This window comes from Ammodytes marinus (assembly GCF_949987685.1).
Source record: "Ammodytes marinus genome assembly, chromosome: 15".
NCBI lineage: Eukaryota > Metazoa > Chordata > Actinopteri > Uranoscopiformes > Ammodytidae > Ammodytes > Ammodytes marinus.
In genome coordinates this window covers 5394937-5408322 of record NC_137219.1, presented here as the reverse complement: position 1 = coordinate 5408322, position 13386 = coordinate 5394937, and the positions used below count along the sequence as shown (strand labels likewise).

The window sequence follows — 13386 nt, the reverse complement described above, 5'->3', positions numbered from 1 at the left end:
CAAATTGGGATAGGGACAATTTAATTTATTTTTTGTGGCAACAGGATATTAACACTCTTATGGATAACAATAAATTAGTAAAACAAAACAAAATGTTACACTCAAGGGGTAAAAACTTTAATTATTAAAAAAAAATCCTGTGGCTTAAACTATGTATTATTAGGTAGTAACTTAGACTTTATATAAAAGAGGGTAATAGTAGTGTTTAAAACGCCATTTCCCAGAAGGCTTTCCCTTGAAAGCTGCCTGATTTCTGCCTGAATACAATGACTATAAAATGTGCTTTCTTCCCTCGTTTGCAACCAGATTTAGCGTTGTTTTCATGTTTATTCTATGAAGAATGTTCTATCACAAACACTTAATTGTCTAATAAAATAAATATAGAGAAACGTGTTTGTTTTATTTTCGGTCAGGAGTTTCCGTCTCTAGATCACGAGGACCATAATGCGGAAAGGTCCCGGGGATCTGATTATAATCAAAGCGAAAACCACAGGATAGTGACTGTAATAACTGCTGTATTTTCACAGCAAAAATTATTTTCTGAAGAAAAGGGCAGCGGCAAAGGCAATAATGTCGTCAGAGGAGTTCGAGAAGTTGCACGAAATCTACAGTTCGCTGTACGATGAGCTGAAGCTGATGCCAGACAGAGCTGTGACGTGCCACGGAGGTAAACACAACGTCTATGTTGTTGTTTTAACAGCTGATAGACAATGTTAATGATATTTTCTGTGCTAAAAGTGAGACTTGTGTTGTTGTGTCCGCAGAGGAGCGGAAGAGGTTGGTGAGGAGCTTTGATGAGAGGCACGGGGAGGCTGAGGAAGTGGTGAGCAGATGTTTAGGAAGTGGGCTACCACATCTGTGAACATACAAGCTTTGATTTAGTAGTATTTAACTTTTATTAAAGAAAAAATTGTCCTGCCTTTACTCACAAATATGTTAATATAGCCTACAATATTATGTATGCTCGTTTGTAACAGTGGGGAATGTAGCAAAAACCTAAATTAAAGGGCAAGTCAGCAATTCTGGTGAATGCTTGTTGTCTGTCAATATCACTTTTTGCCAAATCTGTGAATATCTCCTCACGATCCGCTACCTTTCTGCAGGCCTACTGTGTGTGCGTGCTGAAAAACAATCCAGTGTTATTACACAGCCTAGGGTTTGTAAACTGGTATTTTGCTTTGGTACCCCTTTTTTACATACTCTTTGAGACCATGAGAAATTCACAGATTTTGATAAAAAGTGATTTTGACAATGAGCTTTCTCCAGAATCTATCCCTCCACCTTTGTTGACTTAGTATCTCAAAATAATAAGACACTTTCAACTTAGTATCTCTCTACATGGTCTGGGACAATTTCACATTAACATGTTCTAATCCGTCTTCAGTTACAAGGAATGGAAGATGAGTTGCGCGTCGCCCCGTCCTCCCACCGAAACGCTATGAGCACCAAGCTGCGCCTCTACCGCAGAGACCTGGGCAAACTACAGAGAGACATGAAGAACTCCAGCTCTGACTTTGGCTCTTCTTTCCAGCCGGGACTAGGGAGTCATCAAGGCATCTATTCATCACAGAACCAACAAAGTGTGAGTGTGTGACAATAGACTCTATATTTTATAACATATATAATTTTTTTTTTTAAATACAGTCTATGTTTACAACAAGGTTTGAGTGTACGCTCCTCTCCTTATGAGAGTTATTAACGGAACCAAGACCCTAGACATATTTGGATGATTGATGCAATATTACAATATTAAAGTTGTATGAAGACATGAAGTATGTCACAATTCAGATACAGCCTTTGCATTATAGTATGTACCCTCTTTTTTTGGGGTATATTTTTTTTAAAATATCTTTCTTAATAGCAGCTGATTGTATAATGTGGCAAGATTCAGAGACATTTCCAGTGCAATTACAGGGATATTAAAATGCAGGAAGTATTTCAGATATCTCAATTAACAGCTTTGAGATCTATAAATTGTTTATGTACAAGTAGATTAAGAAGTGTTTGAACAAGTTAGCCGACCAAGATGGACATTTTAGGCTTGGAATTTATTCAACAAACCTAATTGATTCCCCCACCACCACCCATCCCACCCCCTCACAGACCCAGCAGCAGTCCCAGAGAGCGTTGCTTCTCCAGGGCTCAGACTCTCTGAACAACGCCACCCAGAGCATAGAGAGAAGCCAGCGCATCGCCATAGAGACGGAGCAGATCGGCACTGACATCATCGAGGAGCTGGGAGAGCAGAGGGAACAGCTGGACAGAACCAGAGACAGAGTGAGTGGAGAAATGTTGATATGATACTGAAAGATATGCATCATCATTTTTTCATCTTATCCGTCTTCTTTTTATTTTGTAGTTGGTGAATACTGGAGAAAACCTCAGTCGAAGTAGAAAAATTCTCCGTGCCATGGCACGACGGTAAGTGTGACCCTTAAACAGTTTATACATTACAAGTCCTATTTTCTCTGTAGCTTGTATGATCGCATACTGTACTCGTGTGAACATAAACAAGGCAAAATGTTGCACATGGAAATAATTCATTCTGTTTGCATAAGGTTTCTTTTTTCTATTGTGTGATAACAGTCCAAAACCAGATGATATTCAATCAATGTACTTTCATGAATTCATTTTAGGATACTGTACATTCGTGTGTGGGCGTTTGTATGTGTTTCCTAATTAGGTTAACAGGGCATTATTGTTTTATTGCTGAGCCTTGTCAGAGGTAAATGACTGTTACTTTATGACAGACAATAAAGTTTGCATCTTATCTTATGATTGTCTAAGAAACACATCATATCTTCACATCTGAGAAGCCGAAAACCCACAAGTGTTTGAAGTTTTTGTTTGGAAAAAGTTCAATTGATTATCCAACTACCTATGATAAATACTTCTTAGTAATAAATTAATCATTTTGAAAGTGGTAAAAAAAAAATCTCAGCAGTCCTGTTGTGATAAAATGATTTTAAGTCAAAATGTCATGAAATGTGTTGTTGCTTTCCTCTGTTAATGCTTTGTGAAACAAAGACCAAAAACTTGTTGTTGTGTATTGTTGACTTTCCTCTTCTTTGTCTTGCAGACTGGTGACCAACAAGTTGCTGTTAGGCATCATCATTCTAATGGAGTTGGCCATATTAGGAGCTGTGATTTATCTCAAGTTCTTCCGATAACAGTCTTAGCTCTGGTCCCAGGGCAAAAACCCACAGACTATCTATATCTGTCTCCACTGACTGTCCAGTAGCACTAATGCTGTTCCACTGTATCCACCAGAATGTTGCTCTCAGTTTGAAAAATAGACAATGAGGTGGTTTCGAATCGATCTTGAAGTGGATTCTGCCCATGGCCAGGTGAAGTTCATTTGACATTTGAACCAAACCTACAGACACTTCATGAACAAACTGTGAACTCAGATGTTGCACTCTTTCATCAAACTATTGTACGATGCCAACGAGGCCCTGGATTTCCTGGACTTGTCTGCTGGTTGCTACAGACTCCAGGGATGATTCTCTGTAAGGATGTATTCAAGCTTAAGAGTATGATCGATTTATGCTGGGCTTACACTACATGACTTTTCACGCGATTTGACAGTCGCAGACAATCTTCCAATGTCGGACTGAAATCACGGGAGTCGTGCTGGAGTTGTGGCGCGCGCACATAATCTCAGTCGTTTGGTGTATGGTGGTCTTCTGACCCGATTTCAGCCAGTCTTCTTCCCGTCTTGACGTTTCCGACATTATCAAACATGTTTGATATTATCGCTAGTCTTAGGGGGTTGGCTCAAGCAAAATGACGTAAACACTGTCACACTCTCGCATGCACCAAGCACGACACAGGAGGAGCGGCATTAGTCGCGACCTGTGTCCGCCTGTGCAGGCATTTATTTCAGATACTTTTTCATAGAAGCCTCGGTGGAGAACCAGGCTGACAGCCGCGCAACCTGAACACTCTACCGTCAAATACAGGGTTAGGAGTTAAAGTTATTGGGGGACGAGATCAGCAAATAAAGCTGGTCAAATAACTAAAGGAAGTCCCCCGCTCGGAATATTGAATTAACTTGTTTTTAATTAAATAGTCACAATCGCGTGTGCGGAAATAATATTATTCTCAAAAGGAATCTAGTTGTAGTCTTGCAATATGAGACCCCTGTCTTTTCAAAATCTCACTCTGTGACTGAAAACTAATGACTAGTTGTCTTCAGGTGTGAGTTGATTGTCTTTAGATGTAAGAGGGTTTCAGTCTTTAGTCTTTTCAAAGTCTTTTAAAAGTCCTCTAGTGTAAGCCCAGCATAACTCACACGTGTAGGTTCTCTGGTAAAAATTGAAATGTTACTGATAGACACTGGCTGAGTATTTCGGGATGATTGATACATTTTTAGATTGGGATGCTTAATAATTAGTTCCCAACAACATTTTATTGCACAATTATGTTTATAATACTTATATAATGAAATGGCACCAGTTGATTCTATTTTTTTGTTATGTTTACTAGTACCCAAATGGGTTTATTGAGCATATTTTTCCAATTCTGTGGCCAAATTTGTCAGTCAGTCGTGAAGTGAAACTCCACGTACATGCAATGTTCTTAACAATATTAATAATGTAATCTAATAACTGTATAATACATTAATGAATGTTTGAAATAGGCTTCAATATTCCTTATTTTACAATCTTCACATCATTAAAGCTAATCTTTAAACTCAGTTTGCACTGTATCTGTATCTACTGGGACGACGGCCAAGCCCGCCAAAGTTAAGAAAACATCCGCCGAGTGTGGCGCTGACGTCACCAAAGTTAGTTTGAGAATGAAGGCCATCATAGGCCAGGCCAGTTCCTCGTAAACAGCATCTGTTACCACCAAATTAATTCCCAAGTAGTAGGTGATCAGGATATTCTAAGTGCTTGAAGTGGCACAAGGTTTTTCTTCCGCCTAGATGTCATGTTGACCTAGTATGAAGGTACAAGTTCAAAAACATGTTTGTCCACCTGCTTGAGTGGATTGGTGCGGGCGGGGCGGGGCGTAGACGGAAATATCAGATTTCATTCTATTTTTAGCCTTTACATAACAAAACAAAAAACACAGCTTGTTTTTCTGTTGATGAATCCTAAGGGTTATATAACAGCAGTTTAATTATGTATAGTTTCATAAATTAATTTAACCCTTAATCTTACTAGTGTGATGCAAGTAATACTGATAACAAGTTATATAAACGTCAGTCCCATCATTACATAGTACCTGCACAATTCTTTAGCAATGCTATTGAATTGATTACTGTGACATTTAAAAAAAATTTAATATCTTAAAAGTCTTCATAGTGGCTTCAGTTCAGCTATGTACCGTCTCTTTGAGAATAACTTGAACCAAATTAAGGAGGAAATAAGACACCGCCACACATAACGAAAAATGGTAATCGAATTTATGGAAGACCAAAATATAAATTATTTGTTACAAGAACAATTGTCATTTAGTGGCCACATCAAGCCAAACATGGGCCAAGCATTTTTCTCAATTCAATTGTTTGCAGCAATTGAATCTATGCTGGATAATTAACAGTTTTCAAACCAATCAAATCTTATGTTGTCAGTCAACATCTTTAAACACATAGTTATTCTAGTACACGTACTGGTTGGTTCAATGTGAAAATACAAAAGTAAACTCTAAGGAAAATACAGTAACCACAGGTGGTCCAAAAGTGCATACACATCATTACTACTCTTTTAGATACTGGCACAGCCACTAAACAGTTTTGAGAGTCCTCGTCAGACTACGGACTCCAAACTTCAAAGTCAAACTTGGTTTGTCATACCACATGGGCAATCATAGGTTCATTTAGCTTGAAAACCAAACTTGATAACTTATAACATACAGGAACAAAATAAGTGTTAATAAGTGCTATTAAAATAAAGAGTATTATTTCCAAACGTCAAAGTAGTGGTTTTCCTAAATTACAGTATGTTGAAGGCTTTTGTCTCTGCATTATTAATGAGAGCTTTTTCTCCTTGAATCTTCATCGCCCTTTGAATCCAGACACAACAATTGTTTTCTTTGTTAAATATAACACTAAACAGCAAAAAGGAAAAAAATTAATTGAAAACTCCAGCTACTAGGCTACTAGAGTCAGTCTTTGCAGTCTTGTAGAAATTGCGGAATGCTCAGGGATGATGTTGATAACGTTCAAAGCACTTTGCTTGATGCTAACGCTCAGAGGCGGAGCTGCTCTGTGTCGTCTTTGGTGGGCGGAATCTCGTCGATGTCGATGATGGAGACGGGCGCGCCTTCTCTCGTCTGGCCCAGAGTCGACGCGATGACGTCCACCGCTAACGAAGCTGTGGCTAACACCGCGTCACGGCTAGCTCCCAGCACAGGGTTCACTTCTACCAGGTCCATGACCGACAGTAGACCTAAGAACAAATAGACATAGATTAGATCATAACAGTCTAAGTTTCAATATATGATATCAAAGTTGGGTGTCGATAAGCTTTTACAAAAATCTGATTCAAAATAAATGTTGTAAAAAAACATATTTTTTACTGTGTAGAGTCCATTTGACACGATGGCCGTATCAAACAGTCTGGCATCAGCCATTTTTTTATTGAACGTTCAGGCAGAGAACTGCTGTGATTGGTTCAAAATACTTATTGTGTAACAAGAACCAGAACATAACCCGCCTCATCTAAGCCGTATTCCTGTCAAATTTATCAAACTTAAATGTCGATATCATTCTTTTGGATTGACGGATATGCCTAACTCTTTTCAGATGCTTACTATCACGCAACTAACTCCCCAATTTACATTGTTGGAAGGATTTTGTGGATTTGGGTTTACAGGAGCTTTAAGGACAGACAACCCAACATATTTGTATATTTTGTAGTGGTCTGTCTGTACCTGTGTTGTGTATTTCCTCTGTGATGTAGATTCCCTCCCTGTAGGTCAACCCTCCGTTCACTGGCGTTCCTGTGGCTGGAGCTAGAGACGGGTCGAACGCATCGATGTCGAAGCTCAAGTGGATGGGTCGCTGTTTTCTGTTCCAGAAGATGAGAAAGTTGGAGTGTGAATTTAAGGTTTACTTCAACTCAGACTTGGCCAATAATTTGGTTTTATCCCATCAACAAAATTAAAATAGATTGATAAAAATTTTAAGATTATTAAACCAAATGTTAAACAGTAAATTAATGTCACAATCTGTCAACGATACCTTGCCAGAAGACCGTCAAGAGTGACTTCCATGACCCTTTGGATGCCTAGCCTGTCGATATCCCTCATGGTGAAATATTGGATACCCAGCTCCTTCATGATGTGGCTGTAATGAACAAAATGTACAGAAACATCAAGAACAATTTTTTTACACTGCTTATTTGAGGATGGAGTTCTAGATTGCAACGCTCCCTTGCTAAAACCTCTCTTTGAAGAATTTACAGGAGCTACAGTGGCCTTCAAGGACAATAAGCATGTCACTAAAGATGGCATAATCCACCACTGCCTCAAGTCTTTCCACAATATCAAGTGATGAGGTGAAGATCTGATCTATAGTCTGTGTATTTGACTGTTCTGTGCTCAACATGGCAAGTAGTACTTATGGCCTGTGCAAGGCGCCCCGCTCCTATGTTGATATCAATTGCTCGTTCTAAGGTAAGGTAATTTTTTTCAAGCAATAATAAACTAATTAACCTTGTTTGTTCTGGGAAAATTGCAGATTCCCTGCAAGTTCATAATCAGCATGGTCAAAATGTTGAAAGTGATAGTGTGCACTTACTACTCTCCGGGGTCAACGTCCCGTAGTCCGATGTACACCAGGTCCCTCGAGGAAAGGAAGGGGCTTGTCCAAGAGAACCCTGGGATATCTGGCATCTATAGTGGACAGATAAGGATGAGACAATGTGATATGGAATGTGTACAGTATGTACAGTATGCAAGGACACAATGTCCACAATTAGGTGTTATCTGAGAATTTTCACAGAAGTTACAAAGGTTAGAATGTTGGAAGTAATCCAATCTAGTATTTTTTTTCTTAATTTTTTTCTTGCACATTACAGCTGCAGAGCTAACTGAGGTTGCAGTAACATTAGTCATTAAATCAGTTTGCAAAGGAGGAAGTTTTGTGAGTGTTGCATGTATTAGTGGTCGCAAGACATTGGTGGAGGTTTCTAGATTCTAGACTTCATGCACTTTCAATTCTCCAAAAATACTACCAAGTTCTACAGGCTACAACATGCCTAAAAATGCAACAGACCTTGTGTACATTTTGTTCTAGTGAAGCCTAATTTTCCCCCTTACCTTGTCTTGCAGCTCTTTGAGCATGAATGCCACCGGCTGTCCGTGGAGGTTTCCTGAGGGCGAAGTCATTGGCGTGTTCACATCTGCATGAGCGTCGACCCAGATCACACACAGGTCGGGACACTGCTGGGCATGGCCTCCCACCGATCCAATAGCAAGGCTTTAAGAAGTAGAGAAGGACAGTCCTTAAATTTAAAGACCAGATATATCAATCAATCAAATTCATAGGCATAGAGTCTCCTTGCCATGACTTTGTAACGTGGTGAAATGATATACAGTAGCCTATTGCCATCTGAATACTGTACCTTTTGTACTGCATAGTTTCGGGGCAGGTGCTATCATGTACATTCCATTCTGCATTCAGTACATTACATATTGTTGCATAATTACCTGTGATCGCCTCCCAGCATGACAAGAGTGTGTCCGGCCCCTACAGCTCGGCTCACAGCACCGGACAGCATCTTATTGGCTGCGCCCACATTGCGGGGGAACTTAACACCCATGTAGGGTTCGTCCTTCTCAAGGTGGTGGAAGTCGAGGTCTCCAAAGTCATGGACAGAGTAGTCTAAAAAAAACACAAGAACAAAAAGCTGCCATCATGTCATGAACTTAATACTTTCATGGGATTAGAATAGTCATTTCTTTTGAGAAGTTTACTTTAAGTCATTGTGCAAGAGTTCAGAATTTCACACCAAAGAACGGACACACACACTGTTGCAATGAAAGGAAACTGCAATCTGCCGCTTCTAGATAATCTCTAGTTGTTAAGACACTGCCCTGTTTTCTGCTTTGAAGAAACATGTGTAGGTGAAGGCTGCAGGTGTCAGTGTAGAAGCTATTAGCCTCGTTCGACTTGGAGCCGTCTTGCTCAGACCTGCGCAACTATGACGCGCGTCTAGCTGAGAGCACAACAAAAATGCTGCAAAAATGCTGTGCGCTCAGCAAGCCGAGCGTCATAATTGCGCAGGTTTTAGTAAAACGGCGACATCTCAAACGAGGCTAATATAATCTGGAGCTATTTAGCATTCGCCATGTATGGTAGATTGTGGGATGAAACTGGGAGGTGAAGTGGGAGGGCACGGGGCGGAGATCGTCTGCGCACAATTCACCGCAGGTGCGTAATTATAAAGGGAAGATTGCGTGCAACAGTGCGCCGCATAGTTTAATAAATCTCAACTTTTTTTGCGCAGCACATTCTTGGCTTTGTGCAAACGCAATGTTTTGGGAAGGTTTCTACGCACACCTTTATAAATGAAGCCCCTGGAGATGGATTTAAGGGTGGTTTGCGATCCTGGAGAACCTCTGTTGTCAAAATCACTTTTTCAAATCATTCTATATCTCCCTTACAATCTGCTACCTGTAAATCCTTTTTGTCCGCTGAAAAAAAATCCGGTAGCCTACCCCACCATAGCTAGCCAAAAAAAACTTTTACAGAGCCTAGGTTGTGTATTAACACTAGTTTTCCCTCAGTGCACGCACAGTAAAGACAGAAAGTGGATCTTGAGGAGATATTCACTGATTTCAACAAAAAGTGATTTTGACAACAAGCGTTCTCCACTGACTCCACCTTTGACGTCTGTCCACCTTGCACTCTGAGGAAGCTGACTCATTCAGTGACAGTGCCAGTGGAAACTTTAGTGACGGAGCACTTTCCATTCGTCCCGTTGTAGAGTCGACTCAGGTTTCGGTCTCTGCATGCCGGCCCGTGCTAGGTGGCCACAAATGTAAAGTCTAGAACGTTTTCCATTCAGTTTAGGCCATGGACTTTGAAGTAAACAAGTGAGGTGAACAGGTGATCCACCGTTTGGAGGTCCATCTTGCAATGTGAGCCTTGATGGCAGTGTAGTGTTACCCTGCTGATCCAAGATGGACTAATGCAGTGCATTGCCATGCGTAGGCATGACAGGAATAGCCCTTGTCTTGGTGCAATCGTGCGTACCTATTGCAAGACAATTCAAAATATCTGTGGTAGCAGCAACAGGCTGCAAGTTCTGCTTTTAGGTTTTTGGTCAAATGCATGATTGAAACTGCTGGTGAACTTGTACTAGTTGCTGGGGTTGAATTCCAAAGGAATATGGTCTGATTATATGTAAGTTGTTTTTATTGAGACAGTTTGTACAAACTGACATCAAGTCTGGGGGAGTGTAAAGATTGCAAGATGATGAGGTATTCAGTTCGTCTAGAGTTTGGTTTCATGAGATTGGCTTAGCTAGTGGCATGACAGCGGGATCTTTTATCACTGCTGACAAATTGGCATCTGGCCATCAGGAGGTTGGCTCCTCATCAAAACGTATCCTTCAACTTCTGCAGACTATGGACCTTTGATTTTAAATTTATTTTTTTAATATATTTTTTTATAATTAGAACTTGTATAGCTGCAGGATGTAGTCATAATAAATAGGTCAATATATGGAACATGTGTTTGTGTTATTGTCAGTTGCAGACTTGTAGGATGGGTGCCTGTTGCGTAACATGATGAGCAGATGTCTGGGATTAGTTTGCAAAAACTAAATGTACGTATGTACGGACCAACAGCTAGTGGAAATGAGATGTGAGTTTATAATGATCTCTCCTGTCAACTGGTATAATGACTGTGCAGATTTATTTCAAGTCTGCTTGATAGTGATTATTTATAGCAACCTTGGTAGGCTATTGATTTAGTTGCTGTTTTAATCTTCTTTGGAGTCAACAGCGCTTACTTGAGACGTATGGTGTTCCATCCACTGTCTAGTGTTCTCAATATTATACACTTTTGTAAAAAAGATCCTGCCTATACTGTAGAGTAGCCTACACCATTTACTATTATTAAAAAACATGAATTTTTGGGGGGTTTCCATTAAATCTTTCATCCCCACTGCCATCACCACACTTCAGTCATAATGTTGCCCTGTTTTGTATTTTTGTACTGTTTTCATTGTCAATTTTTTTGCACATTTTATGTAATTGAACCTGCCCTGTCAAAGACGAATTTCTGTAACTTGTGACGTACAAACGTTTAAGTTTTTCTTATCTAATCGCATCTTAATTGGCATATTAATTAATCAACATGAAATACGTATCATTAATAACTACTATAAATCCCCTAACAAATATTATTTTGTACCTGCTATTTGGCAACATATTTATCTTCAGTGTGTCCTTGTTATTTGACTGATATTGACTGTATGTGTCTGCACCACCACAGGTTATTATTATGCTAATTATTGGTATTTTTATATAAAACACAGCAGGCTATATTTAGGCTACATTTTCCTGACACAACATGAGGTTTTGCTGTGGATAATGCCTCTTTTTAATCCTCTGTTACGCACGCGTGGAATCTCAAGCACAATGCAAACTCATTGACCTGAGCTCGTGAAATAAAGCATGGAGGCATTCTTTCCGCTTGTGGTTTCCCCTTACATAACATATTCAAAGCAGCACCCCTCTGGAGAGGCCGGAAGTAACAGTTAACTGTTTTTACAGTAAGGCTGTCTGGTCTGCACTGACGTCAGACTGGAAACAATTAAGTCATCCGTTTCCTGCGCCCTTCCGAGCATGTGCCCGGGAACAAGAGAGACTGAACCAGACATGTGGCTGCCGACAGCGGAAAAAACCGAAGCCACCTTGGATGGTGCAGAGTTACTAACAGTGCCCTCTAAGTGCCTGTGCTGTTTTTCACAGACTGTAGACTACTGTCTGGGAATCTTGACCTTGTAAGGCATAAAGGGTCTAGCTGTTCTAGCTGCTCTTTTATATGGAGTATATGAGCTTTTCATGAAACATGAGTTTGTAGTCGCCATTATGCTTACATAATTGAGAGATTTTTTCACGGGGATCTACAGCATCAGTAGCCTATATCAGTGAGGCTGTTCACACGCGGCGCTTGGTTTCGTTTCATTGTAAAACTGTGTAACTAAAGAATTGCCTTTACGCACAAGAAACACTGCTAAGATTGTGATGTACGTTATCTAACATATTCAGTACATTTTAGGCTATTACATAGCCTCAATATACCCCGGATTTAAGGGCAATTAATCATACTTAAAAACATTTCCTATTCCGTTGTAGCATTATAATATTCTTATAGATATGTCATTGAAAAGCTATTAAGGAGATCAGACACAGATTTGATTGAAACTATATAGATCACTTTGTCCTTTTCTCTCCCAATCCCAGGGAGGCCTACAGATGAGCTGTTTATTTGTATCCTGGTGATGTAACAGCTAAAGCACGAAGGTACAAGATAAAGACGAAGCTGCAGGTTACACCAATCCTCGCCTGTTACATAACACAGCAGCACCGGCTGCTCCATTATATTATCACCCTTCCCTTTTTCACCTACCTAAGCCCGAGAGTCTCTCCATGAGCCCGGCATCTCTGATGACTTTAGGTCCGTGCTCCACGCCTCTTCTTTTCTATAGGGGAAAATACAACATGATTGAGATGATTTAGTCATGGAGATGTTGGCAGATTAAAAAAATAAATAAAAAATTAAATAAAGTTAACAAAGAGAAGAGTTTTTCATACCTGTCCTTTTGAAAACGGAGCGCCCAGCACAGCCACGGATTGAGCCCTGCTTTGTTGGCATTTGTGGCTCAGCTGAGATCTGAGAAGACGGTACAGAGTTCCAGGTCCTCTCAAAGCCATGATTGTGTCCGTTTAAAATATCAGAATATATACTAAGTTCAAATCAAACCGACTCGCGCATCTGATGAAATCTATGTGAGAGGTTGCCTTGGTGGATGCTGAATGTGCCCGCGTTGGTGCAGGGGGACAGTTTTATGACTCCCAAATCTACTTAATATTCATGAGCTGGTGAATAGCAGGCACAAGTAAAGATAAAAGCCTAATTTATTCATAAAACTCTACCAGTTATGTGACTACATGGAGATAAACTGACATACTAAGTATTTATAACATGGTATAAACCTGTTTTACTGATAAAAACGTCGACGGTCAAGTTCAATGGCACACCTTCGGATTAGCCAATGGGAAGCGGTGAAGCCAGAGGGATCGCTCTATGGGCGTGGCCTCCACTCTGACGTCGGCCAAATGCCTTTCTGAGCTATTTGTTGTGGGGCGCCGTTACTGCAGTCTCATCTAGGTGGAAATTTCCACAGACGCAGCCGGCCG

The 13386-nt window shown here is 40.2% G+C and overlaps 2 protein-coding genes across 2 annotated transcripts; one reads left to right on the top strand and one right to left on the bottom strand.

Annotated features, from left to right (window-relative positions):
* Positions 1–460: 460 nt before the first annotated feature.
* vti1b (vesicle transport through interaction with t-SNAREs 1B) lies at positions 461–4699 on the top strand. The gene is made up of 6 exons (XM_080043002.1): positions 461–667; positions 765–823; positions 1385–1582; positions 2104–2277; positions 2360–2421; positions 3080–4699. Exons 1-6 carry the CDS (start codon positions 571–573, stop codon positions 3168–3170), a joined length of 681 nt encoding a protein of 226 aa, XP_079899128.1. The 5' UTR covers positions 461–570; the 3' UTR covers positions 3171–4699.
* Positions 4700–5406: 707 nt separating this feature from the next.
* Positions 5407–13020, bottom strand: arg2 (arginase 2). The gene is made up of 8 exons (XM_080042923.1): positions 12781–13020; positions 12596–12668; positions 8662–8836; positions 8272–8431; positions 7751–7845; positions 7193–7297; positions 6883–7019; positions 5407–6398 (listed from the first exon to the last, which is right to left on the bottom strand). Exons 1-8 carry the CDS (start codon positions 12898–12900, stop codon positions 6199–6201), a joined length of 1065 nt encoding a protein of 354 aa, XP_079899049.1. The 5' UTR covers positions 12901–13020; the 3' UTR covers positions 5407–6198.
* Between the last annotated feature and the right edge of the window lie 366 nt (positions 13021–13386).